Source organism: Gossypium arboreum, chromosome 4 (assembly GCF_025698485.1).
Source record: "Gossypium arboreum isolate Shixiya-1 chromosome 4, ASM2569848v2, whole genome shotgun sequence".
NCBI classification, from domain to species: Eukaryota; Viridiplantae; Streptophyta; class Magnoliopsida; order Malvales; family Malvaceae; genus Gossypium; species Gossypium arboreum.
In genome coordinates, this window is record NC_069073.1 from 118,619,299 (window position 1) to 118,646,887 (window position 27,589).

A 27,589-nucleotide genomic window follows, 5' to 3' on the forward strand; every position below is an offset into this window, starting at 1 on the left:
CACTTTTAACCTAAATATGGTACTAGTGATCCGAGTCTCGAATCAAACGCCCCCGGAAGTGACTTCTCCAAACAATACCAGCCAGAAACACGAAGTTAGAAGTCCAGAAAAGAACAAAAGATTTATTGCTGGGATTTTAATTTACAACAGAGTTCCACATGTAGTGGTTTGATCAGTTACAATGACAATCCATGAGCCTCACAAATCCATGCATGAATTGCACCTCTCCTATCCTATCTAATCACTTATGAAACCTTAGAAAAAAAAAAACACTAGAGACAGATCAGAGTCCAAGCAGTGATCAACATACCTCAACTGTCGGTCTTATTCGAGTTTACAGGCACGAATCTGTTGGATCTTCTTCTAGCTACCTACTGCACAGAGAAATTTCCTTTTGCTTACTGGTTCTTCATGCAAGACTACAACATCTCTCACCTTGTCAAACAACTCCTCTAGCTTCTCCACACTGAGCTTTCTATAGTCCAATGTCTTCTTATACCGTTGCTGATATATTTCTTCGAAACAACCCAAGAAAATCCTGCAGGAATAACTCACAAGAATTTCCTGCAACTCGTATTTGAATTGCTCAAGATTATCGTCAGTCTTCCTCTGATCCCGTTCGTCAACTACCACTCTTTCCTCATCGGAGAACTCGTCAGATGAGCCAGCACCTGCAGTGACATCTGTGATTTCCTCGTGAATACCCTTCCCTTTCTTGTCTTTCCTTGTTAGAACCAAAGGAGGTGCACTCGGGTTTGCTTTCCAGTTTCTAAGGTAAACGAATTTCTTATGACCTTTTCCGTCAATTGCCAATGTGTCACCCATCTTTTTGAAAAGATTAACAAGTTTGAGTGCTCCGTACTCGGCCACATAAAGAGGTCTTCCGAAAATCTTTTGATACTCAGCAGGAACACGGGTAAGAGGCATGCATCCTCCTGAAAGTTCAAGCAATTTCACTAGTTGTCCTTTCAAACCATTTATGTCTCCAGGCTGAACCCACATTGTATCGTTCTGATCATAATAACCGGGACACCCTGAAGCTTCATTCAAACCACATGGGAGACTCTGCGACCTAAAAGTTGCAGGGTAAGAAGGTACGCAAACTGAAGGATTACTTGTATATTCAGCTAAAGATCGTGACACCATCGAGAAATCTCTTGGGTTGTAACAGCTTTGTGAAGCACCTTTATAAACTATTGCCTCTTCCTCATTTTGGCCATCAGGATTGTCACTAATATGGCACCCCATGAAACACCTAGCAATATCAACCGGTCCTCCTCGAGGAGGCATTAAGGCCTTCGAGGGAGGTACAAACCCTTCCCCACGAGCAACACTAGGCCAATCCCAAACAAATTTACCAGCACTGCACAACGCAGATGAAACACCTACCCCAGCAGGAATGACAAGAATGACTATATAGCCACGTTGACCGAGTATGTGAAGAGCCGGAGCAAAATCAACATCCCCCGAAATCAACATGATAGATGAAGGTGGAGGGTTATCAAGAGCAAATAAAAACATGTCAACCAAGATAGCCTTGTCAGCAGCATCTTTCCTTCCATTTGGTACATCTATGAGTTTCACACCAGTTCTCTGACAGCCCTCTCTCAGTCTCCTTGGGAAGGCATTAAAATCTCCATACGCAGAGAACATCATAACAGCTCCTTTGATAACAGGATGCACTCGCAAAGCCATTCTTATATTCCCCGCTACATCTTCAGGACGGACATCGCTTGGGACAGGGCAGTTCTCTATATCCCAAAGGATAGCCACGGAACCGTCTGAGGAGGTTCGCTTTTGCTGGTTCATAGGAGGTGGAAGCACATTCACATTTGAATCCACCACAACAGATCCCCTTTGTTCTGAGGATTCTGAAGGAACTAAGGACGTTGATGCATTTAGATTCGCCATAACCCTTTTCAATCAGAAAACCAACAAGCAGAAAATTTATGGCAAGAAATAGCACAAACCAATACAACGAAATGTATCCTTAAGTCAGAGAAAACCAATCCGATATCTGAAGAAAGAAAACGTCAACAAACTAGTCAAGTGCTAGAATTAATACAACTGAAAGAAAAAAAAAAAGGAAAGAAAAAAAGGGTATAAAAACTATCGATAAAAGGGTATAACAAAGCATAAGTGGTTCATTACAAGCCATCGATATGGAAGGAAGAAAAAGGAAAGAAAACATGAGTAAACAGTAAAGACTGCGTTACGATTAGTAGCATACAAGCAAAAACTTCCTAATTTAGGGCAATGTTTTGCATGGTTATGAAAAGTACTGACGAGATCGATGTTTCCCTAGCCATTTGTTCTAGATACAACAAGGAATACATTTTAGAAAGAACCTAATATATGGTGCTTGTGAGAACCAAATGATGGCATAACTTAACTTTGTAACTAATTGTTAAAACAGTGTTTTAATGTTCAAATAGTTATTTATAAGCACTTGATTTGGTAAAAAATGCCAAATACAAAAATGTGAAATATGTATAGAAATGATATTAAATACACAATTAAAAACTGGTCCCACTTTCCATTAAGTGTGGCCTAAGTTCTCAAATTCCACAGATAATATAGATGGTATTGCCCTAGGGTTTATGAATTAAAATTGAAAAATAACCTATCACATAATGAAGATGAAAATCATGAACACACACACACACATATACAAATCTCCTAAATTCAATCACTAAAATAGAAAAGTCCATAGTTAGAATGAACTAAAGAAAAAAAGATTAAAAAAGAACCCTCTAATATCTACTTAAAATCCCATTTTTTCATGGAAAGAAGTAACAAATAATAATTATTAAAAATAACCCTTCAATATCTATTTAAATCCCATTTTCCCCCATGAAACAAAACACCCAATGATCATTCAATCAAAAGAAATACGAAATAAAACAAGAATTAACACCGAGAGAAACAAAAAAGGGGTATAGGGGTATACCTTATGTGAAGAATCTCAGATCCTGAAAGCCTGAATCCAAAAACAAACAGCAAAAAAAGATCCAATATTTATTAAAAAAAAGGGATATTTATTTGATACCAAGAAAAGGGAAAAAGGAAAGTTGAATAACAAAATAGGTTTAAGTTCAGGAAAGAAGGAACCTGTGGGAAAAGAAAAGTATTTTGGGTGATGGGTTTAAAGGAACTGATTTTGCTTTGTTAAGTAGAGCTACTGTTTTTCCATTTTCTTAAGATTAGATTTTGGGCTGTTTTCAGGCTTTGGTTTATTTTTGTATTGTTTTGGGGAAGAAAAGATATTACCAAACATTTTTTGGGGTAAATTACAGTAGAGGTCACCCAACTATAGTTTTTCCTTTTTTACAAAATGGTCACTCAACTATTAGTAAATTTCTTCTTTGGTCATTTAACAATATAAAGTTACAAAATGATCATCTAACTATTCAATTTTGTCTTTTTTGGTCACCAGTGAAAAAATGGAAACACTCAAAAATCCAAGAAGGTTGGGTAGACCTGCCCGACCCGAAAGTCTTCCTAAAAAGTGAGAGGAATTAGGCAAAAATATAGATCCGAAAAATAGATTTGGAAAAAAAAAGGCCCGTTTAGAAAATGGGACGAGGCTCGTATAAGGTTCTTTTTTTGTCAAGGCTTGGCCCGAATTTGTAAAAAAAAAGAAGTTACTGTTTTATTGTTGTTTTCCCACAGTTTTGTTTTCATTTCATTATTATGTTGCTAGTATTTTGTTGTTATTATTTGTATATTGTATAATTGTTATTTTATTATTAATTCCGCTACAATTTTAGATTTATTTGCTTATTAAGTTGCACTTATCTCAGTCTTATTTAAATATAAAGAGTTTTTTAATTTATTTTCAATTTGTTTGGAAACATTAATTTTAATATTTTTATTTTTTGATGTATTATTTTTTAATTTTTATATAAAATTTTAATATAGACCGAACCGAGCCCGAGTTTAGCATCTATAATTCGCGTAGGGCTTGAGTGAAAATATAGACCCACTTTTTTGGCCAGGCTTAGGCCTATCAAATGGTCTAGAATTTTGTCTCGGTTCGGCTCATGGACAAGTCTATGATTGAGTGCCTAGAAAAGACAAATTAAATAATTGAGTGACTATTTTATAACTTTTTATAATTAGATGATAAAAAATTTATTACCAAACAATTTTGAAGGAAATAATTAAAATACACGGCTCGATTTTGTTTTTGTAAGAACACGTGGAATTTCTTAAACCTTCCCATGAGATAAAAATATATATTTTATATGAAATTATTAATAATTTTAAATTATGATAATTTATATTCATTCCTCAAAAGATTATATTCATATACCAAAAGTGTGTTAAAAATAACTTCAAAAATCGTGTTAAAATATTTTTAAAATGATCAAAATTAAAGAATACAAAAAATTGTGTTAGAAATAACTTTAAATTTTATAAAAATATATTAAGAAAAACAAAATAAATAAAATATAATTGTAAAAAGAACAAATAAACATAAAGGCTTGATTATCAAGTTGAAAGGAGAATGGTGAATGTCAGTTATTTAGCTCAACATAATAAAACAATCGGTTAAATTATTATTTGGGCCTTAACTTGACAATAACTCTCATATTTGGCCTAGACTTTTTTCAATTTAGTTCCTAAACTCGATAATTGTTTTCATATTAGGGCTTGGCCAGTTTTTTTGTCCATCAATTTGACAATTGTTTCCATATTAAGAACTAAACTTGACACTTGTTCTCATATTAACCCCAAAGGTTATTTAACCCTAAAACAACATGAAGTAAACTTGGCGGTGATTGACTTGGCATACCTTAATAAATATAAGGTAAAAAGACCTCTATTGTCCATCTCAACTTCGAAATTGAGCAAATTAATCTCTATAAAAAATCAAAGTAATTTAGTCCCTGTTAATTTTGAAACTGAACAATTAAGGATAAATAATCACGACATTAATGTCTTTCGTTAATTGTGCATAATTTTGATTTGTATAATAACAAAATTACCCCTTGATGTTTACATATTTTTTAAATTTGGTATTTAATGTAAAAAAAATCAATAAATTTAGCCTTAATGTTTACACATTTACAAAAATATTGCGAGCTAAATTTGTTAAACCATGACCAATTTGATAAAATGTGTAATTTATGTGAGGTAAATTTGTTAGTATACCGATCAAATTTATGTAAAATTGATGAAAAGTATTAATGTTGTGATTAATTTTTTTTAGTTGTTCACTTTCAAAATTGACAGAGTTTAAATTGCTTCGATTTTTTTGAGAGAGACCAAATTGCTCAATATAGAAATTGAGAGGAACTGAAAGATCATTTTACCTAAATATATATTTAAACCCAATAACCCATTTAAGAACCAAACCCAAGCCCAATATCAATCTTAAGCCCAAAGTAAACCTGAACGCTAATAATTTCAAATACCCAACTTGAACCGGCCAACCCATTGCCCAAAATCCCAAAATAAAAATGTAATAATAATTAAAAGAATCTAATAATTATAACTTGCTAAACCCAAATTCCCAACAGAAAAGGAAAAACCCTTACCCGCTGCTCAGCCGCCCCGACCACTGTGTGTCTGTGTCCGTCGGTCTCTCCAAGGTATCTCTGTCCGTCAGTCGTCGGTCTCTCACTAAGTTGTTCAGCTGTGCTGCGGCCTTGCTTCACCACCTCACCTCACCTCACCTGAGTTCGCTGGCCGCCGCCACCGTCCATCTCACTCTCTCAACGGTAACGTTTCTCTCTCTGTCACTCTTTCGGATACTTTTTTATTTGTTGCTTTCTTCTCTTTGAATTTCGAAAATCTACCTCATTTATGCTTTTAGATAGTCATTCCAAACTCGATTATTGTACATGTTAATTTGTTTGGCAGCCCCCAGAAAAATCTCTGTGTGTGTGTGTGTGTTTTCTTATCTGTGTGAGAGAGAAAGATAGATAGAAGGAATTCTGTATTTGTAGAAACGTTGCAGTTTGAAAAAAAAAAATATACTGAAGCAAATCAAACTCGGTAACGGAAGATTGGTCACTTTTCTTTTTCTAGCAATGGGAAAGAGAGGAAACATCTCGAAGAAAGATAAGAGAAATTCTAAGAGAAGACATAGTGCCAATGATGCCTTCAATCCTGAGAACGTGGACGATGAAATTGATGTTTGTAAGTTCACTTTCACTGTGTTTTTTCATAAATTATTTATATTTATACTTTTTATTATTATTTAATTTACTTTCTGCAGTTCATAAGCAAAGGGATGTTGTTCCCTTGAATATGGATGGGGATTTTAGAGATTCAGATGATGAAGATGATGACCATCCTGTTTTTGATCTTCAGGTTCTTATTTTTATTTGTTTCATTTGTTAAAATTTTAGTTTAAGATGTGTGTCATTAGTGTTTGGAAGAAACCTTATGAATGAAACCTGTAAAAGGAAGAGAGCAAAGTTTTTGTCACTGTGACTCTAACATACAAGATAATTTGAAAAGAATTGATTTTGAAATAAAAATAAGAATAATTAAAAAATGATTGCTAGAGGATGGCGAGTTTGTACTAAATAGTAGAATGTTAATAGAACTGCTATTGGCGACTGTATCAAGAGTGGTGGCAATACATTTCCTTTTTGTATTACATATTTATTGTGTCTTTGTCTTTCCGTATATAGGATACTGATGATGATGATGATGAGGGAGATGACGATGATATCGATGATGCTCAAGTTTCTAAGTTTGCAGCAAAAAGTAAGAGAGTTCAGAATATTTTGCAGTTTGTTGCATTTCTTTAATATTAACATAATGAATGTTTGGCATGCATGTTATAAAACATTAATTACTAGAACACAAAATGATTTGTCTTGTTCATTGAATTTGCTGATACATTTTGGGTTTTATTTAAATTAAGATACTAGAATTTTTGTGTGAATTGTTGGTTTAGAAGAATGGTGCCTAATGTTTCCACAGTACTAGCTACCTCCCTCTGTCTCTCGCTTGCTTTCACTGTTAATTTACTTGATATTGGTCTGAAATTATTCTTCTTTGTAGAAGAAACTGGCTTAGTTACATAGTCCCCCCAACCCCCCAGTGCTCCTTTTTCTACCTTCCATATGATTTTGAAGGTGATAATTTAGATAGATATGTCTACTTTATTGTATGATGCATCCTTTTCAAGTATATGCAGTTCACATTTTCTTGGAGTTGCATTTCTATCAATTACTTATTGCTTGTGATTTGCAGTTGCAAGGCAACATAAATTCTTGAGAGCAAAGTTTGGGGGAGCTGAGGATGAAATGCATGAAGAAGAAGAAGATGATGAGGATGATAAAGAAGAAATGGGTCAATGGGGTGGAATAAAGAGCAGATATTATGGTGGTGATAATCGTGATTTTGAGGTTAGAATTTGAACTTCAGGTTTCTTTCTGGTTCCTTTTATATTGGTTACTTGACTGCCGCCTTTTGCTGCTGCGTGATTTTCAAGGACGGCTGTTTGTGAATGACATTCCTTTGAAGATTCTTTCATGTCTTCTTTTGAATAGATGAATTTTTTTTCACTTATTGTTTGATGTACTTCTGAAGTTGCACTCAAGTGACGATGAGGCTCCCAGGGAAGAGGAGGAAGAGGTGAAAGAGATACAGAAGGAAAGAGCGAAAAATTTATCAATTGAAGACTTTGGCCTTGAAGATGCTAGTGATGACGAGACTAATAGAGAATTGACCTTAGAGGTGAGGAGGGTTGCTTGCTACCTGTTATTTTGGCATTTAGAACTTTGTTTGCTCATGTAAGGGATATGAACTTCAAATATTTTAGTCACTGAGAAAATGTTTCTGGCACAGGAAATGTCATCGAAAGGAAAAGGTGGAAAATTATCCCTAGCAAGTGAAGAACCTGTGGATGACGTGGCTACATTTGAGGAGGTCAAGAAGGATTTGAATGCTTTGTCAAAGGAAGAGCAGATGGATGTGGTACACAGGTGTGATTTTTGTCTTTTGTTTTTTTTCATTTTTTACCATTTCATCTATTGTTGGTATGTTTTATAACTTATATTTACTCCCTATCCTACACCAACATCTGTAAGCATTGTATTTAAGCATCGTTTATTTTCTATACTTATGTTTGTTAAATCTTTGATCTTTTTTCTTGTTTTTTGTTTATCAATCTTCTGGTTGTAAAGCTCTTTGTTTTATTAATGGTTCTCTTTGAATGCATTGTCTGAGTGGCTGATGGAAGGTCTCTGCCTCTCTCTACCTCCATAGATTAATGGATTTTTAAGACAAATATTTATGAATTGTATTTGAAAATTTTGGATTCTGTGGACATTTTTTTTAAGTTTTGAATCTACTTGTGTTGAACTATATGCCTCAACATTTTTTTGTTTAATGGAAACCTTAACCAATTTATTGCCTAGAAGAAGTATCCTCTGTATCTTATTACATGCACCGGATATTCACTCTTCTTTTTTGGATGGGTTTGAGGGTTGATTGTTTGGTTTTTCTTAGTCTTACCCCATGGCTTAAAGTCAATAGTTTTGCTCCTCAGTTCTGCACCAGAATTAATTGGCTTATTGTCAGAGCTAAATGCTGCACTCGAAGAGCTTGAAAGCAAAGTTAATCCACTTTTAAGAAAGGTGTTCTTCTTCTCTTTTGTTATTTTTGTTTTTGAATAGAAGGGTAATACTATACTTGATCTGCCAACTGATTTGGCAGCATATATGCATGTTGGGTCCATCTAGGTCATTTGGGAAACTTCAAGTGTGTGGTTTGAGATGATTACATGTTTTTTTGTGGTTAATTTGGAAATAAAGTTTTTAAACTCCACAAGCAAGGTTGGCTGGTTGCTATATTTCTGATATATAACAATATATGGTAACGGGTCTAATCTTCTTATCTCCACAATCGGTGTGTAGGATAACTTTTCTTGCTTTAAAGGATAATTTCGGACTTTGGATGTAACATCAGATTCCTCATATTCTTTGCTGACATGTTAAAGGATTTTATGTGTTTCAAAGGCTAAAGAAGGGAAGATCCTTTTGGAAGGTGGGATGCGCTATTTGGAGGTGAAGCAGATTCTTTTGCTGGCCTATTGTCAAGCAATAACCTTTTATCTTCTTCTCAAGTCTGAAGGGCAGCCTGTTCGTGGTCATCCCGTTTTAGGTCGTATTGTGGAGATCCAAGGCTTACTTGATAAGGTCATTATCCTTGAAAAGTGAATATTGTATTCTAGATTTATGAATTTATTTCTATGCTATTCACAATGCTTTCCATGATTGAGTTTCTTTCCCCCTTGTATTTGCTGACTTGTAGTGGTTGGTTATATCTGATGGATGCTTCTGTGTAGATCTTATTTCATTGCACTTAACCCATTATTCTATTTCCTCTTTCTGATGCTTGCTCCACTTAACAGGTGAAACAACTTGGTGGGAACCTTTCTTCTGAATGGGAGGAGATTCTGAAGAATAAAGAGGCTGAAATGGGACAAAACTTGGTTAAAGAGAGTGCTGAACCGATATCTGACTCTGGCACTAAGGATCATGGTACATCACTAGTAACGGATTTACAAATGGCTGAGGTAGTCAAAGTTAGCATCACTGTTGTCTCTCCCTAATATGCCATTTAGGTTTGTGTTTTTGCTTGTCGTTTGATCTCTTATTTCATGAATCAGCTTGAAGACACACCTAATTTGCTAAAAATGGAGTTTGCTAGTAACCTTGATAACAAGGGGATTAAACTTAAGCGTGAGGTAAGATGTGCCTACTGCTTCATATTTCCTTCTATTTCTTTGTCTCTGTTATGTAGTCAGTAGCAATATATCTTACTTGATATTCTCCAAAATAAATGCAGAATGACCAAGTAGGTGTACAAAGCAGGGAAATGTTAAAAGTAAGAGCAGCTCTTGAGGAGAAACTGAAACAGAAGGGAATCTTTAGTTCCAACATCCAAAAGCCTGATAAAACCAAGAAACATAGGAAACCAGTGAAGGGGTATTGCCGCTTTTCCTCTTGTTTTGTAATTAGTTACCCCTTTTGACAGTACCGAGTACTAATTCATTCAACTTTGACGAAACAGACAGCTTGAAACATATGATGATTTTGTTGATGATGCTATGGATGTTGAAGGAAGTGCTCATGGATTAAGTAACGGGCATGCAAGCTCAAACCATTCTAATATTTCCAAACTTATTACAGCTAGACAGAACAAGTCCAAGGTATAAATCTCAACAAGATTTCCTGTTTTTATGTCTCCAGTAAACTATTAAGATTGATAGAAATCCCTTTGATGAGCTTTCTGAATGTATTTGGAAGTAGCAAGTGTATTGAATGACCGTTGTTAACCTCTTTATGGGACAAGCCAATGACCTACTCAAAACAATATGTTAAGTTTACTCCCAGCCTTTTTTTGAGTTGAGCATGCCTGTTAGTGGTAGCAATTGGGCAGGTCAATTCACTTTGTTATAGTGTTTGCATGTTAAACTTTGCATCATGATTGATTTGTACCATGGATTTTTTTTGACTTTTCTCTTGTCCCTCCCTTCTACCCTGTTGAGAAGGTCATATCTGGTGATGATGATTTACCCAAGAGAGATGATATTGGAGAAAGACGGAGGAAACATGAACTCAGAGTATTAGCAGGAGCAACAGTTAAATCCGAGGATGATCATGGAGGTGAATATGACATGTTGGAAGAAGATGATGGGGGTAATGGAGGCATTTCTGGGGACGAGGATGGTGATACGGAAGACACTGAGGAATCAGAAGATGAATTTTACAAACAAGTTAAGCAACAAAGAGCCGCAAAACTTGCTGCAAAGGCTGAGATATATACAAGGTATGTTCCTCCACTGCATTTTTAGATGTCTATCTACTTTTAAACCGGTTCATATAGACTGTTATCTGATGTGTTTCCTTTTGCAGGACCTCAGCGCCTCCCTCGTTACCTGAAACCGTCGATGGAAAACGACTGATAACTCATCAGGTTCTTACATTATTCTGTCGTATTGCTTAGTTATTGTTCTTCACTTCTCCCTAACACAAAGAAAAAAATCATGTCAAATTGCAACAGATAGAGAAGAATAGAGGTTTGACTCGACAACGGAATAAGAACATCAAAAATCCAAGGAAGAAATACAGGGTATTATTCTTTCTGATAATATACTTTTAGTCAAATTGTATGAGTTTGTGGATTCATGTGTCTCACTGCTGTTGTTTGTGTGATGGGGTTTACAGTTGCAAAGCAAGAAACGAGAGAAACAAAGGAAAGGTCAGGTCCGGGATACTCGAAAACCAGTTGGTCAATACGGCGGAGAAGCCTCTGGTATCAATGTTGGAATCAGTAGGAGTATTAGATTCAAGGGCTGAATTAAAGCCTAAAGCATCAAGAAAGCTAGTAATAGCTCCAATTTTGTGTTAAGATTGTAGCAAAAATGGTCACCATCTTTTTAGTCTAAAACCGTTCAATGACTGGTCCGAAACTGTTAAATGCCCCGCTGATGTGACCGTTATCTTGATGACATATTTTGGAATTTATTGTTTTAACACATAATTTTTCATGTCATTTATTTTATAAAAGCTAAACAAAATTAAAACCAATTCCATCTCTAATTATCCTCTCAATCACTTTGTTCGGAACAACTTTCGTTGTTGTTGGCTTCTCCTCCGACGTAGTCTGTTGCGGCCATAGACAGAAGCTGAGGTGGAAAATGATAGTGTGGTGGTCGGATAGGAAAATAGAGGGGCGTTGGCTTTTACAAACAAAGTTTTCAGGCAGCCACTTGGGTGGGAATTGCACATTTTCCCTTTTTGTTTAAAGTTTGAATTTTTTTTTAAAGTTTTCACAATAAAATATGTTTTATTTCTTTGACTTTTTTTGTGTATGAATTGCTATGGCAAATTGAGCAAGTATAAATTGAGTTTTTATGAACTGAAATGTGAAGTCACTTTTGGGTTTACGTTTGGAATGTTTTGACACATGGAGGACTAGGCCGGAGAGGAAAGTGTTCCGGCGAGGATTTTTTAAAAAGAAATATCCGGCGAGTCCGATGACTAAAAAAAATTTTCTGACAAAGATGAAGAATTACTTGATAGGAATGTATTAATTATGAATTAAACCATAATAAATTGCAATAATCCTCAATTGAAATCAATGAAATGGATTACTTTCCATTCAATAGTACTGTACTAAATTAAAAAAAAAAAGAAATCAATAAGAGAATCCATGTAATAAACGCCCACATTTATGGACCCTATAATCTATGATATTCTTTTCATTTTATTCTCTCTCCCTCTCTCTATATATATTAGACCAACATCACCAAGAATAATTTGGCTTCTGAATTCAAGCCTCCAGGTATTTTTTTTCTTATTTTTATTTATTTTAAATATTAATAATAAAATATATTGAAATATTAAATTGATACAATGGATCCTACATTCATATACATAGGAATAATTTTTGGTGTAATTTTACTTATCATTGTACTTTGTGTCTTTTTAAGAGAGAGATTGCAGAAGGAAGAAGATGCTATGGCAGCTTCATAGCTAGGGTTTTATTTATTGCTTAATATAATAGAGATTAATTTTTATGGTTTTTTTTATTGTTTATGAATATCAGTTTATTATTGCTGATGTGATTTATTTATTTATTTATGAATTGTGTTTATTATTGGTTCCATTTATGGTTTTCAGAATTTTATATCGTTAATACATTAAATTGCGTCGTGTATTTTTAAGATGACAATTCATTTCAAAGTTAATAAAATTGGTATTCAAGGGTGAAAATGGAAATTCATTTAAGATCGAATTGAAATATAATTCTTTTGTAAACTGTAATTATTTTGTATTAATTTATAGGTTTTTCATTCTTCAAGGGATTAAATAGAAATATTTTCATTTTAAAGGACCAAAGTAGAATTTTATCACATATTATATCAATTATCAAAGCCGTGTACTGTAATTTATTACGAGCTGTTAGTTCTTATATTTAAAAGTTAAAATTTTTATTTTTGAATTTAATATTCTCAATAGAATCATTAGGTTTGTTAATATTTTTATAAAAATTTCTCAACTTGACATAGTATATTATTTATAGAAAATAAACATATTAAGTTGTTAAATTTTGACAGAATTTGCTTGAAACGATAAAATTTAGATTACAATTTTAAATTAAAAAATAAGATAGGGACTCAATTTTAAATCTTGTAAAAGTACAAGGACTAATGACATATTTTAACCACAACAAAAATTGCTCGAAAGTATGTATGTTTATTGCAAATATATATACATATGATGTGGATTACAATTAAGCACACACTACTACCAAACAAGAAGCCATTACTATCAGTAGCATGATATAGCTTAACAAAGCACACACAAAAACATACAATTTATATGGGCAGAAAAAAAAATCATGGTTGCCATTAATTGGAGTAAGAAAAATAGAAATATGGATGCATGCATGGATAAACATGGATCATCATCATTAATTATCTTGCCATCCCGGGAACTACAATAGGAGCCATTGTTACTCCGCGCTTCTGTCTGTCCATGTTGGCTTCCCAACCTTCATTTTCCATTACCAACAACCAAATTAAATTATTATTTTCATACATACATACATACATACATACATACATACATACATACATACATAACTAGTTGTATTAACTACTACTATATAAGTTTCAAGTCAATGCATGAAAACATGCCATGTGAGGTAAACTAATATTTAATTCTTGAATTTAGTTTTAAAAATTCAATTTGGTCCTTAAAATTTAAATAATTTTTCATAAAAATTAATTTTCTCTCTCACATATATATATATATATATAATTAGTTGTATCAACTCTATATAAGTTTGAAGTCAATGCATGAAAACCTGGGGTGGTTTTATATTTCATGATGTACCTCAAGACAAATCTAAAAGTAATTATTTACTTATTTTACGTGTTTAAGTGTGTTTACACTTTTATCTTTTAAATTATTCTACCTATAATAATGTCAACATTATCTAGACTCAATCGATTATTATTATAGCATGCACGCAATCGAGGACGAAGCTAGAAAATCATTTTAAAGGATTAGAGATGAATCATAAATTTTGAAAGGATCAAAGTGTAATTTTGATCATTATATTAATTTGAAATTTTCTAAAATTTAAAGGGTCTAATTAACAAATTTATTATAAGTAAAATATCTTATTATACTAATTGAACTGATTTCTAATATCATATAGATTATTGAGGTTATTATCATTATTTGATAAGATGTGTTATCATTGAACATGCATGATTTATGTTGACCTAATCAATGTGTTCACATGGTTGGTTTGTTTTATTATTGCAAAAGGAACAATTTGAACAAAATTTTATTAATTTTATTGCAAACTTGGCCTTGGGAAGATTTATTTATTTTATATTTTACATATTTTATTTTTCATAGTCAATTAATAAGTTGTTTTTTCAGAGCATAGTCAACTAATAAGTTAGATAGACAAAATGGATATGCTCCAAAGATAATTATTATTTTTTCCTTAAAAGAACTAGTATTGGTAGGGGCGTAGTTAAGGGATTGGCAGGGGTCTAGCCCCCTAAAATAGAAAAATTTTCATTTAAGTTTTTTAAAATTTTAAATTAATAAAGATAAAATAAATAATTACGGGTTTTTATAAATGTTTAGGGCTACTTGTCAATATATATAAATTGTGATATTTAACAAAAATGAAGAAATTGCATTTCGATCCCTATAAAACTAGATAATTTAGTTTTGACACTTTTAGACAATTTTTTTAACCTTGACCTTCCAAAAGTTTATAATTTTATCTCAATCCTATTACACAAAATTTTTTAAATTCGACCTTGATTGTGTTGTGAACAAGTCGTATATATTTGATAAAGGAAAGAGGGATGGGCTTGTCTAGATTCGAACTTAGACCTAAAGTCAACCAAAACTTCAAACAAAACGAAAGTCTTTTGTCACTAAATCAATGACTTGGTATATATGACTTTAAATACAAAATTAGTTCTCAAAATATACAATTTTTCCCACTTAGATATGTAAAAGTTTTTTTTTTATGGTCAAAAGGGGTACTTAAATTATTAATTTCATCTCATATTACCCAAAACACAATACCAACCAATAAAAACGTGTCACGTTTTTACTAGATGTCATACACTTTTAGGGTAAAACGAGATGAAATTGATAGTTTAAGTATTACTTTTGACTCCTAAAAAAAACTTGAAGTACCTAAGTGGGAAAAGTGGTATAATTTGAGAACCAAATTTTATATATATGCAAATAATAATAATTGAAGAGATAAGAGGGTGAAAAACATAAATTTACCAATTCCCATGTCAAATCCACGATTTTTGAGCTCTCTATATTCTTGACAAAGAGCACAAGCAGCACAGCAAAAATGAACCAAGCAATCCGTACAAGGTTCCTCCGGCAAATCGTATTGTCCCCGTAGCTTTGATCGGTAAAAACATGAATAAAAACATGCAGCTCCCACCATAGACAACATTCCAAATAAAAATCCCCTCGAAACACAAGCTACAATAACATAACATAACATAATCAGATTTCCTACTTAATTTTTCGAAAAATTTATATGTAAGTGTAGATTTTACATTTGGATCCTCGGTTGATGATTTCGGTTATTTGTCCGAAAGTGATACATGGGCATACGCAAGTGATTGCACCTAAAAGAAAAAGACGATGAGACGTAAGTGTTAAACATGAATACTTCAAAAACATCGAGATTTATATCGACTTACAGTTTACGGGGTCGTCGAAACAATGACAAAGACCGGAAGTCCATTGCCCGGGTATCGGAGCGGAGGGAATTCGTGATAAGTTGTGGGGGATATATGGTTGATGACGCATATGATGATGGATGGTCATGGGATGGGATTGAACTCCCGGAATTCCAGAAGCCGGGATTGGATCTTGATGTCCGGCGACTGAATAGGTCGGAGTTGGAGGATTTTCCGACATGGTATCGACGTGAGGGTACATGTTTTGTGGGATAGTTCACTTATGTAAGATGCAAGTTCCGATATATATATAATGTGTGGAAACTTGGTGGAAAGTTTCAACTGGTCAAGGGTTTTAATTTTAAATGATTAATACAGATAATGCTCTAAGGTTCGCAAGTAAATCATTGTAAATTTTTGGTTAAATTTTGCTATCAATCCTTTATACTATGCTTATGTTGTGAATTTATTCCATATAATTTTAATTTGGTCCATTTAAGTCTCATACTTTTCTAATTTTGAAATATGAATCTTGACTCAAAGGGTAGTAGTTAAATCCGTTAGATTAAGGGTGTGTTCTTCATTTACAGTGAAAAAGTAATTTTGGATCGCTGCAGAAGCAATGAAGAACATTTGACTTTTATGGTTAAAAGTTAGGCGAAAAAGTGTGTTTATACCCAAATGCAGAAGCTGCGATTTAGGTACTTTTGGCTTTTACATTTAGAAGTGAAAATGATCAAAATACCCTTATTTATATTAACTATTTAAAAAATATTAAATTATGTAAATATCTTATAACCTAATTAATTTTTTACTTTCTACTATCATGTTTAAAAAGGATATTTTAACTCTCAACCTCAATTTTTGGTAGCAACGGAAAACATTAAAAACTAACAAATAAACTTTTTCACAACATTTTCCTACTACACTTTTCAAAAGAACTTTTTTCTGAATGCAGTAGCTCTAAGTTATGTTATTAGTCTCATACTATACGTAATTTATGGATTTAGTTTCTATACTTTTTTAAATTTTAAAAATTTTAGTCTTGACTTAAACAATGCTCGTTAGATCTACTAATTAAAATGATGTAACCCTTTTTTTAGTGTTACGTGAAATTAATAAACTGATATGATATGGCATTACACATGTAATAATACGTTTGTTGCATAAAATTTTGAAAATAGCTTAAATTAACTTAATTAAAGTGCATGAATTAAATTCACAACTTAAATATAATTCAAAGATTAAAATTCAACATTTATTTTCAAAATATGAAATTAGGTAGGAAGCTGTTGGTAAGTCTCTCCTTTATATATATATATATATATAAAAGTTGATGAGTTAAGCAAGAAAGTTGCTAAGAACAACATCAACAATATTTAAAGCTGACCAAGACTTTGTATGGTTTTAATATTAGGATTTTTTTTGTTTAATTCCAACAAAAAATGTTATTATAATAATTGGATGGAAAACTATGATTTCAACAGATTTGTATAGCTATACCATTCATAACATTTATAATTTAATTTTTGGCTTCTCAACTTGTTAATTAGATCTATTTTAGTCCTTGAATTTAGATTCTGTTGATTTGATAATCTGATCAAGTCAATCAAACCGATTAGATCAAAAACTGATCAATATCTTGATCCAAACAATGGGGTTATTGGATTGAAAATTGTTCGAAACCGGTAAAAAACAATTGGGACAAAAATTAGTAGTTGAACAAGTTGAATTGATTTAATAAAAGTTTTTATTTTTAACAATTGGGTCTAGCATTTGAACCAATTAAACTGATTAAACTGAGAACTAGTGGTCTAACCGGTTCAACCACTAGTCTGGTTATTAGAACATTGCATGTGATACTCTAATATTGTATAACGGCATCACCTGAAAATTTATATAATTTTTTAAATTTCAAGTGACGATGTACCACAATCTTAAAGTGAAGCATCATCAAATTTTTATATTTTTTAAATTCAGGGACCAAAATGAAATTAATTGTTAAATTTAAATATCAAAATAAACAAAAAAAAATTCAGAGACTAAAATGAAACTAATTCCGAAGTTGAAAAGCTAAAAATTATATTATTCCATCGTAGCAATTAAGTTGGAAAATTTGTGATTTTTTTAATAAAGCATTCGACACTTTAGCCCATGTTCTACGAAAACAAGTAATTACATTATTAGTGGAAAAGGAAACAAAAAAATCCACAAAGTTAAATGATTACAAATGTTGTTTGAATTATATTTAAAGAATTTTAAAAAAAATAAATAAATAACACATGATATTATTTTAATTTTTGAATTTTTTATATTGTCCGTATTACTAACAATAACTATTTTAAATAACAATCGTGTATTAACAAATTACTAATGATGTATATTATAAATTTTTATATATTTTTCTTTTACGTATGTTCATTTTATGCTCTTTTAATTATATTTGATAAAATTATGCTCTTAATTTCTCTATTAATTTTTGTACAATGTGTAAGTTATGAATTTAATATTTAATATTTTAATTTTATTAATTTAATATATTTTTTAAAAATTTAATCTTGTTAAACGACAATCATTAAATTTATTAACTAACATCTTAATTAATTTTTTCACGTGAATAATATGTAAAATAACATTATAATATTATAATATGATAATATGTTTGTTACATTAAATTTTAAAATAACATAATTTAATTTAATTTAACATCTACTATTTAATCAAGAATAAAATTTTAAATTTTAAAAATATAAATATTAAAAATATTAAATTAAGGTTAAAAAGACGAAATTAAATTAAAAAAAAAATCAGATGGCGTTGTGTCCGTAGTCACACTTTTTAATTGTGTTTTTATGTCGTGTCCAACAAAGGTCTTCATATCGTGTTCAACAAGGTCTACGAGGTTCACAATTGGGAAGATTCATCCACATTTCCTTTAAACTTTTGAAATTTTAGTATGTTTTCATCAATAAATTTAAAATTTATAAATAATCACTAAATTACTCAAAAATTTTCATTTAAATCATTAAATTGTTAAATTTCTTCAAAAAAAATCCAACCTACAAACTCTAAAAGATGATTCAACGAGTACTTATTGATAAATAAAAGAACATACTTTAGATTCAAATCAATTTAATAATCAATATTGACAATAAAAAATTATTTAAATTTTGATTCAATAACTTGTAATGCTTAAAATTGTTTCATAAAAAACTAAACCTGTAAAGAGAAAGAAAAAGATATTTTAATTGGTGCAAACAGAAAAACCTTTGAATAACTTTTTTAAATTAAGTGGCAAGAACATAAACCTAGTAATAGTAATATTATTTGATGTAACTTGCCCTAGAATTTAATAGATAACACTTGTTCATAAGATTTCATTGAATTTAAACGTGAGATTCTAATATTTAAATATCTTATTTAAAAATCAAAATTTAATTAGTAACACATTCAAATTTCTGAAATCAAAAGAGAAAAGATTAAATTTCAAATGTCCAAGAGTGCAGGGACTAAAAGCAAAATTAAACCTTTTAGAAAATATATGTTAGGAAAGGCATATATTGTCTTGGAAGATAGAGCAGCACTAGACCCGTCCAAAATCAAAGTTCTCAAAAATACAGCATAAAAACAAGAAATAACCAAACAAATCCTTGACTTTTACGAAATGGTTAAAAGTCTGTATTATACCTTTGATATTTTAAAAAACTAATAAGAGTTCATGCGATGGACTTCCCGTCTGACTATTCATAGTGTGACAAAAATTGAAATAATGTTTTTTTCATTTAATTTGAGAAATGGTATTGAGATCGATTTAGGATCGAAGCGATTCTTACGTGTATATTTATAGGGCTTTCTTCACTTGGAAAAAGTTCAGGCGCTCCTTGTTAGCAGCTTCGACATCGTCGGGAGATGCCACCGCAACGGCAACTCCGTTGTCTTTAACGGCATCAATGGCGTCAGCAAATTCCTTGAAATCCTTTAAACTGTGGTACAAGCAAGAATCAACCAAAAAAAATTGAGTGAACCGCAACCGCGAGGTTAATCAACACAAAATATATGAACATATCTATTCAAAGATTTGATTTTAGATAAAAATTACTAATAATTTTCATTTTCATTTTACTTCAAACCACAAAAGCCGAGTTCATCGTATAGGTTTCAAAATTGTATCAAACTCAAAGTTCAGAGTGGATAATATATGTGAATTCAGAAATCCAATAACCAAAACTTTTCTATATGTAGGGGTGAGTGTTCAATCGAATCGAGTGAAAAAATTTCTAGCTAATCGAATTGACAACTCTCATTTTATCATCATAATTCTGATTTGAAATTTTTTCAACTCAAGTCGAGTAAAATAAATTTTGAATCAAGTCATACTTGAAAATCTTGTTCCAATATAACTAAGTCCATGTTAAGAGCATAAAATTTGAAACCATATATATATTTGAAAATTCTTTCGAAGCAAAATAAGAGAATGAACAAGATACTTTACTATGATAAACTTGAATTATGAATTTACTTATTTAGATACTAAAATTATTGTTTTAGAATTTTTTAAAAAATTTAATATATTTTTTTAATTTTAAAAATTATTTTGAACTTTTTGTTGAGAAAAAAATCAATTTGCTCATTTTCAAAATTGACAAGGACTGAATGAGTATTTAACCCAATCGTTATTCGAATTGTAAACTTCAACTCCAACTCGAAACTCGAATTATTTACTCGAGTTGACTCAAAAAACCCAAACAAATCAAATAACTTGATTCGATTAACTCAAAATTCAAAAAAATATTCAAGTTGAATTAAGTTTTACCCACCCCTAGTTATATGTACCACTAGCAGTTATTATCATACTTTTTGAAATCACAAAGTGCCATAGTCTATTAGAAGAATAATACTTGCAATAAATACCAACGATTAGACGAAATCATCATTTTACCTCGTTGATAATATCTCTTCGCGTCTCCTTTGCCTTTCTTCCTCAGAAATCCCCAATAAATATCGTACCAAACTAGAAGAAGATAGTTGAAGTCAATACGAGCAGCAATAGTAATATTGGACCAAGTAAGCATAAAATAAGGTTAATAAGAAAAACAACTTATCGTCTACATACCTGCTATAGCCTTTAGCATCTGGCAGCTGGTATGCATCAACATCACCAATGGTCCCGATAATTGCTTTGGTAAGAGTATCATCATCCATTTTCAATTCACGGAGAAAGTCACCAGTTCCATCATATATGTCAAGTGTTTTTAATAAGTTGGGGTCTCGATAAGATAAGAAGGTGAATACACCTACATGAGAAAATCTTGTGAGATTCTAAAAGGGGGGATAAAAGTATTTTGCCAGCAAATACAACACTTAGTGTGTACCTGAATGAGTATCGAAGTTGCAGAAACCCCCATAAGCTCCACCGCTAACACGAACACGGTCCCACAACCACGTGTTACTAACGTGTTTTGAAATAACATAAGCACTCCCACTAAGTTGGTAACCCCTGTCGTATAAGTTAGCTGCTTTCCCAACGTAATTTACCTGTAACAAGTGAAGGCTTTGTAATTCATTAGTCACATAAATAAGCAAAAGCAAATGATTATAAGAAGAGATTATTTATCCAACCTGAGTCGGTATCACGATGGCTTCATTGTTTGAAGGAAGTCGGACGTTCCAGCTAGCTCTTTCGACAAGAGATTTGCTAGGAAGCAAATCAAGGAATTTGCCAACGAACTTCTCTGTCTTCGAGAGAGTTTTCCCATCAGCAGTCATGTTTACCAAGCAACCTTCCTTGGAAAGTAAGGATTTACGGATCTCCTCGAGAGATGATGAAATTCCTGCCCAGTCATTATCCACTTTTTCTTCCAGTGCTTGAAGAAACTCCAGGTAACTATGAAAGAACAATATGAGTATGAACAGGTTTCTAAATCTCACTCGTTACAATACATTGTTGAAAATTAAATTTCCAAACTGAGAAGGAATGGCATCGCATAGTAAAATGTAAGATTAGCTCGAGGAAGAAAAACTTAATGGAATCCATAATTTGTACCTGACTCCACCCATTTGCTCAGAAATCCAGCCAGCAACATTTAACTTTGCATCCATCCTAGCTGCGGCAATTCCATGACCTCCACCTCTCAACCGGTTCTGGATATGAGTATAACCCATTAGATTAAATTAAGGTTTTAGTTCTTGTATTTCCAGATAACCCTTAAAAATTCAAAATATATACCTCCATTCTGGCTTTGCTTTGGGACACAAACTGCTTGAACCGTTGTTGGTCTGTAAACTGTACTTCTTGAAGAACACAATTAATCTACAGTTGAATCCATGGAAAAACCTTTAGAACAATCAAGCTTTTGGAGGAAAAGATTTTCAATAATAATCATCAGAACACCTTAATCTACAATTTATATATATATACCAGATTAAATAGGTCATCAGCACGCCCAGCCATTGATTTGCCTCGGACAATGATATGGCTACTGGGATCTTCCTTGCCTCGTATAGATGACGTAAATGGATAAACTGATATTCCGCCTGTTTTTCTTCCAATCAACTGATTAAGTTGCACAAAGGACAAGTCTTTTGTACCCATCTCTAGTAATGATTGACTGCCAAAAATTATGCATGGAGCAAAAGTGTCATATGCTGTAGATAGCTCTTTAAAGGAAATAAAATAAAAACAGTTGTCATAACATATTTACATTACAATTTACAAGTATTATATTCTAAAAAATGATTTTTCAACTAGACCATTCTACTTCTCTCATATGTTAAGTGATAGACATATAAAGCAAATGACTGTTGAATATCATGTTACAGATTGACCAAAAACGCTATTTTCCAATTGGAAAGTTTGTAAGAAATTTTTTGTTATAGAAATGAAGGTGTCAATGAAATTCCACCTGCCTAAGCAGAATGACTGCTTGAAGTTGAGGTGCTTTATAAGGTGACATAGGTTATCAAGCAATTGGAATGAAAAGTATGGTGATTAGCAGAAAAAGGGTAACGAAATAGGACACTAGCATCTAAAAGCTAATGCGCAGTGATCACTGACTCAGCATCTTGTGTAAGATGCTAGGGAAAAGCTCCACTGTTCTTTATGAATTGAAAGAGAACTTGATCTTTCTTGCCTCAAGTTAATCTCATAAACAACTTATTATGTCCGAAGCAGAAACAACTAGGAGAGATGAACGCATCTATAACAAGAGAAAAAACAGCTAGCTTTCAAGGCAAGTTCCAACTCACCAAAACAGTGGTACTAGAGGAAGAAGTTCTTGCTTCAGTGAACTCATATCAAAAACAACTTCAGAGTAAAGGACATCATTTGTGAAAAGATCATGCTGCAAAACCTTCACACCATTTATATCTCCGACCTACAGCAAGATGTATAGAAACTTAGCACAAGCAAAGCTGAAAGAGAGCATTTAGGAGTAGACATGGACCCTTGCTAACCTCTGTCGGAATACGTATCGGTTCCTTGGGAATATCATGTAAGGAGAGGCTTGGAACACATTTTAAGGCTTCTGGAGGGTCAGGAGTTTCTTGTTTAAGTTTCAGCTCTTCTGTAGCACGTGCTAACTCAGCTAGATCTTCCTCCGTCATACTGGCTTTAACTTTCTCCAAATTTTCCTTTTCGGCTGCTTCATCACGAGAAGCTTTCTCCGGATCAGGCTGACAGAAAAGAAGTTGATTGATATGCAATTCAATTACCATAAAGAATTAAATAATATAGGAAGGTAAGTTACCTGCATTTCTATGGTAACACAATGGGGATTGTTTAAGATAAACTTCTCTATTAAAGGAGAGAAAACAGCCTTGGAGCCTTCCTCAGCAATTCTGGCTTTCAGGTCCGATAAAGGTTGCTCATATTTCAAAGGCTCAAAAGGATCCATATCATATATCCACTTACCCTGTAAAATATACACAATTGAAATATAAATTTACACACGGAAAGGAAGGGAGGGAGAGAGAGTATTTTAACATTTAATTCTAGGAATCGAAAAGTTTACCATGGAGCGTAGCATCAGAGATAAGCCACGAGGAAAAGATCCAGTGTTGTTCTCTCTCAGCGAAAACTCAATTGTATTCATAGATGCCTCCACAGCCTCAGTGTCAAAACCTTCTTCAGCAAGCTTTCTAAGAGAACTCATGATCAACTCTTCTACTTTTGGAATATCTTCATCAGAAACTCCCTTCAACCCAATGCTAAATTGCGGCTGAAGAAGTTCATCTTCCACTCCACCACCAATAATGGCATCTCCAAGACCACTTTCAAGCAACACTTTCCTCAAGGGTGAAGCAGGAGTTCCCAGCATAAGATGATCCAGAAAACCGAGAGTAAGTTCAGTTTGCAAGTCCAACGGCTTATCAGAGAGCAGCCAATTCAGGCATACCATGTGCTTCTTCTTCAGATCACCACCATCACCAGCTGGATATTTCTCAACAATCCTGACTGGTTCCGAGAAAAGCTTCTGTGGCTCAACTTTTGATTCATTAGGAGCTGTACTCGCATCAAACATGTCTAGATATTCTGAAAGAGAGATTGAGATAGAGATGGTAAACACTGAAGTTTAAAATTGTTTATACAATATCACAAACAGTAAGACCACAAGAATCAAGTGGTGCAAATACAATGGCAAATGACTGAGACAGGCTGGTCAAGCAAGCACTATATATCTATAAATAGGAGAAGAGAAAACATTATAATGCATTCTCCTTATTATCAGATTTACAAGCATCACCTCCATTTTGAATAGCATCATTTACATACTTCAAGAGATCTAGGGTTTACACATTAAGCAGCAGTTCAGACATCCATACATGAATAATTACTGCAATATCATTTATTACCACTTAGGATACGCAAGCGTTCACTTGGATCATCATCTCCATAAAACCATATCCTGGCATTGCTTGGATGGTAATACTTGCGGTGGAATTCCTGTAATTTCAATTCAGATAAATGAGAGAAACCCATATTAGAAAACATCAAAACTACAACCACAAAAGCAATAGTCACAGACACATTTGTTAGTTCCCTACATGCCCGAATCTGATTATTGATGCAGAACATAGATGAGCCACGCACACCATAATTAATGAAAAAGACGGAAGAGTCTTGCCTTCTAACCAGCAGAAGTTGAAAAAGAAAACTGAATGCAGGAGACAAGCAAAACAGAAATAAAGTTGCCCCCCAGTTTTTCCATTTTTTCCCCATCCCAACCCCAAAGAACAGAATTTTTCCATAACCTAGGCAGCAAGAAGTTTAGATTGATGTAAAACTAGGTTTCAAACATAACAATTTATACTCTTTGCCAAGATAAAATGCCTCTCAAGCACCAATAGATGTTGAAGACACTAAAATATGTCTACCAAAGATAAATGCAGCATACCTTAAACTCTTCAAATGTCAGCTTGGGAATAACTAGCGGATCACCTCCACTGTCAACACCGTAGGTATTGTCTGGAAAGAGAGCCTGCAGAGACATCGTAAGGAACAATTGTAAGTGGAAAATTTGATGAACATGCTAAAGTTCCAATTAAGTATCTTCACTATAGGTGTTTTAACTCCAGCACACATGAGTATACATGTGAGAGAGAGGAGTGAGGAGTTTTTTTGAATTAGCCATGAGATTTATATATATTTTACACTCAAACCATCAATATTTCCAAAACCATTTAGGCTACTAATTACTATATAAGCAGTATATAATAAAATTTAATAAATTTATAAAGCAAGAAAAGAAGGGAAAACTTGCCTGCTGAGCTGTCCGCCCTAATAAATTATCAGGCTGAGAATAGACACCTTTCATCTCGTTGAAAACAACTCCTATAGAGAATCCCAAAAGGAAAAAGAAAATGTTATGAAGAGTAATGAGGTACTGTCAAGCATTACTTAGGGGGAAAGAACATTTGTTGATTAAGTATGGGTTTCCAGAGGCCAAACACATGAGTGAATAAACACACCAAAACCCACACACCTTTATAAGTTATATCTTCTGAAGGATCATTGAGCTCATAGTGCCAACCCTCCTGTTGAAAAGTTTGGAAGTCCTCAATGCACTTGGGGAAGAAGACAGCATCCAGGTATACATCAACAAGATTATAGAAATCCTGTTCAGAAAATATAAACCACATCAAAACTGAAAATTATGAACGTAACAGTTTCATTCTCAAAACTGCCTAACAAATTTTTTACTTCAAATTTGTCTCTCAAATGGCTGCATGATTGTTAGCAGCTGCAGGGAAGGAGATCCCATTGGGTCTTCAGTTATAATTGTGCAGCCCGAATACCCATGTCAACCACACCCGAGACACATTTTTTTCTTTACTGCTGCTCCTATCTCACATACTACTGGTATTAGGCAACCCCCTTTTTTTGCCATTTCTCAATAATACGGAAAGCAAAAGCATTACCTTTGAATTGGTGGAAGCAACTGGATAGCAAGTCCTATCAGGATACGTGAATGCATTCAAAAAAGTGTGCAAGCTCCCCTTTAACAATTCAACGAATGGTTCCTTCAATGGATACTTTCTTGAACCACATAATACACTGTGTTCCAATATGTGAGGAATCCCAGTGGAATCCTTTCTGCATTAACCAAGTTAGAAATCATAAGAACTCCAACAACTTATTGATTCAAATCATCACATAATAGTTTCTCCAAACATCAAGGTCAAGCATCCTTATTCAGACCACTAAATCAAACACTCTACCATTACCAATTCAAATTCTAAATTAAACATGTATAAAGAATTTTCTAAAAATTCATACACAACAGTTAATGTAGTTTGCGGCTCAAGCTTTACTAAACTCAGTTCAGAAATTAAACCTAATAAAAAACTGTAAAAGAATGATGAACTTACGGTGGAGTTCGAAAAACAATACCGAAAACCTTGTTCTCATCATCATTTGAAACGGACATAACCTCCGCACCAGTTTTTTTATGCTTGAAAAGAACAGCTTTTGACTTACACTCTCCAATGAACTCTTCCGATACTTTCTCGAATCCAAACTTCTCCGCAACTTCATCTCCAACTCCAGCAATATCTATATGAGAAAACGAAAAAAAAAAAACCTCGTTTCAGTTCATTAAATTCAATTTACGATATAAGAATAAAAGTTAAAAACATATATATATTACCTGAAGAAGGCTGCGTAGGAGGAGAAGCAACGGCGCGTGGAGATAAAGAACTGAAATGCTTGTTGTTTAAACCAAAGCGAAGAGAGGAAGAATGAGAAGAAGCTCGAGCGAGTGACCTCCAGCTGTTGCGGTGGAGAAGGGAGCGGTTAGGAACTAGACGACGATGATACCGGGCGGCGGTGGCGGCGGAGACAGAGGAAGATTTGGACAAAAAGGAACGAGAGTGTTTAGGAGCGGAGAAGAGAAACTTGTTACAAGCGAGAGATGAACATGAGAGAGAGCGGAGAAGCGCTGTTCTCTCCATTGATTTTTTTTTTTTTTTTTGCAGGAGAAATGAAGATGACGATGATAAATAAATAAATAATAATTTATAAATTTTTATTTTTATTTTTTTTGGAGAAATCTTAAGGGTTTAATATTGGGAGGGGAAAATATCATAAAAGGTTGCTTGAACACTCTGAAGTGTGTGAATAGCTGTGGTGAATTCCTGCCCAGAAAAATATTTTAAAATATTTTATTAATTAATGAAAATTTTTATTTTCTTGGGGAAAAAGCCAGAAAATTTTTCTGTATAGTTTATCGGCCAAGTCGCTTGCCCAAATTTTTATGTTTTCCTTTTCTGTGGTTCAGCTGAGTAAATGACTGTGAAATCAAGATTTTGGTCGATGATTGAACCAGATTAGATGAATGAGTCAGATTAGTTAAATTGAAAATTAATTAAAGT

The 27,589-nt window shown here is 33.0% G+C and overlaps 4 protein-coding genes across 6 annotated transcripts; 1 reads left to right on the top strand and 3 right to left on the bottom strand.

Annotated features, from left to right (window-relative positions):
* Positions 1-95: 95 nt before the first annotated feature.
* Positions 96-3,225, bottom strand: LOC108460855 (uncharacterized). 2 transcript variants are annotated; one of them, XM_017760541.2, is made up of 3 exons: positions 3,112-3,225; positions 2,951-2,980; positions 96-1,915 (listed from the first exon to the last, which is right to left on the bottom strand). In XM_017760541.2, exon 3 carries the CDS (start codon positions 1,909-1,911, stop codon positions 364-366), a length of 1,548 nt encoding a protein of 515 aa, XP_017616030.2. In that variant the 5' UTR covers positions 1,912-1,915; positions 2,951-2,980; positions 3,112-3,225; the 3' UTR covers positions 96-363. The 2 variants fall into 2 exon arrangements, with proteins under 2 accessions (XP_017616030.2, XP_017616029.2); XM_017760540.2 differs by having other exon boundaries at positions 96-2,017; positions 3,112-3,220.
* Positions 3,226-5,437: 2,212 nt separating this feature from the next.
* On the top strand, positions 5,438-11,561 carry LOC108458560 (protein THALLO). 2 transcript variants are annotated; one of them, XM_053026571.1, is made up of 17 exons: positions 5,438-5,726; positions 6,037-6,147; positions 6,227-6,321; positions 6,648-6,723; positions 7,216-7,370; positions 7,555-7,701; positions 7,813-7,949; positions 8,516-8,603; positions 8,985-9,164; positions 9,380-9,553; positions 9,638-9,715; positions 9,817-9,956; positions 10,042-10,180; positions 10,523-10,800; positions 10,887-10,947; positions 11,035-11,103; positions 11,199-11,561. In XM_053026571.1, exons 2-17 carry the CDS (start codon positions 6,039-6,041, stop codon positions 11,328-11,330), a joined length of 2,058 nt encoding a protein of 685 aa, XP_052882531.1. In that variant the 5' UTR covers positions 5,438-5,726; positions 6,037-6,038; the 3' UTR covers positions 11,331-11,561. The 2 variants fall into 2 exon arrangements, with proteins under 2 accessions (XP_052882531.1, XP_052882532.1); XM_053026572.1 differs by having other exon boundaries at positions 9,380-9,544.
* A 1,631-nt stretch (positions 11,562-13,192) lies between these two features.
* On the bottom strand, positions 13,193-16,029 carry LOC108459924 (protein PLANT CADMIUM RESISTANCE 2-like). The gene is made up of 4 exons (XM_017759322.2): positions 15,743-16,029; positions 15,596-15,667; positions 15,309-15,518; positions 13,193-13,530 (listed from the first exon to the last, which is right to left on the bottom strand). The coding sequence occupies exons 1-4, from the start codon at positions 15,981-15,983 to the stop codon at positions 13,454-13,456; spliced, it is 600 nt and encodes a 199-aa protein (XP_017614811.1). The 5' UTR covers positions 15,984-16,029; the 3' UTR covers positions 13,193-13,453.
* A 3,220-nt stretch (positions 16,030-19,249) lies between these two features.
* LOC108460504 (presequence protease 2, chloroplastic/mitochondrial-like) lies at positions 19,250-27,542 on the bottom strand. The gene is made up of 19 exons (XM_017760018.2): positions 26,866-27,542; positions 26,588-26,771; positions 26,138-26,312; positions 25,702-25,834; positions 25,480-25,550; positions 25,114-25,197; positions 24,572-24,662; positions 23,731-24,251; positions 23,467-23,631; positions 23,174-23,392; positions 22,967-23,094; positions 22,140-22,329; positions 21,948-22,031; positions 21,765-21,862; positions 21,341-21,605; positions 21,094-21,256; positions 20,835-21,015; positions 20,661-20,732; positions 19,250-19,704 (listed from the first exon to the last, which is right to left on the bottom strand). Exons 1-19 carry the CDS (start codon positions 27,167-27,169, stop codon positions 19,563-19,565), a joined length of 3,270 nt encoding a protein of 1,089 aa, XP_017615507.1. The 5' UTR covers positions 27,170-27,542; the 3' UTR covers positions 19,250-19,562.
* Between the last annotated feature and the right edge of the window lie 47 nt (positions 27,543-27,589).

Bases quoted from the DNA above. Each gene is read 5' to 3' on its own strand.
- LOC108460855 (XM_017760541.2), bottom strand. From the start codon at position 1,911: ATGGCGAATCTAAATGCATCAACGTCCTTAGTTCCTTCAGAATCCTCA.
- LOC108458560 (XM_053026571.1), top strand. From the start codon at position 6,039: ATGGGAAAGAGAGGAAACATCTCGAAGAAAGATAAGAGAAATTCTAAG. The intron at 6,322-6,647 runs GTTCTTATTTTT...TTCCGTATATAG, and splicing joins ATCCTGTTTTTGATCTTCAG to GATACTGATGATGATGATGA. The intron at 8,604-8,984 runs GTGTTCTTCTTC...TGTGTTTCAAAG, and splicing joins TTAATCCACTTTTAAGAAAG to GCTAAAGAAGGGAAGATCCT.
- LOC108459924 (XM_017759322.2), bottom strand. From the start codon at position 15,983: ATGTACCCTCACGTCGATACCATGTCGGAAAATCCTCCAACTCCGACC. The intron at 15,668-15,742 runs GTAAGTCGATAT...TTTTTCTTTTAG, and splicing joins TTTCGACGACCCCGTAAACT to GTGCAATCACTTGCGTATGC. The intron at 15,519-15,595 runs GTAAAATCTACA...ATGTTATTGTAG, and splicing joins CATCAACCGAGGATCCAAAT to CTTGTGTTTCGAGGGGATTT.
- LOC108460504 (XM_017760018.2), bottom strand. From the start codon at position 27,169: ATGGAGAGAACAGCGCTTCTCCGCTCTCTCTCATGTTCATCTCTCGCT. The intron at 23,393-23,466 runs GTAACTTACCTT...CTTTTCTGTCAG, and splicing joins GTGTTACCATAGAAATGCAG to CCTGATCCGGAGAAAGCTTC. The intron at 22,032-22,139 runs GTATATATATAT...ATTCAACTGTAG, and splicing joins CTGATGACCTATTTAATCTG to ATTAATTGTGTTCTTCAAGA.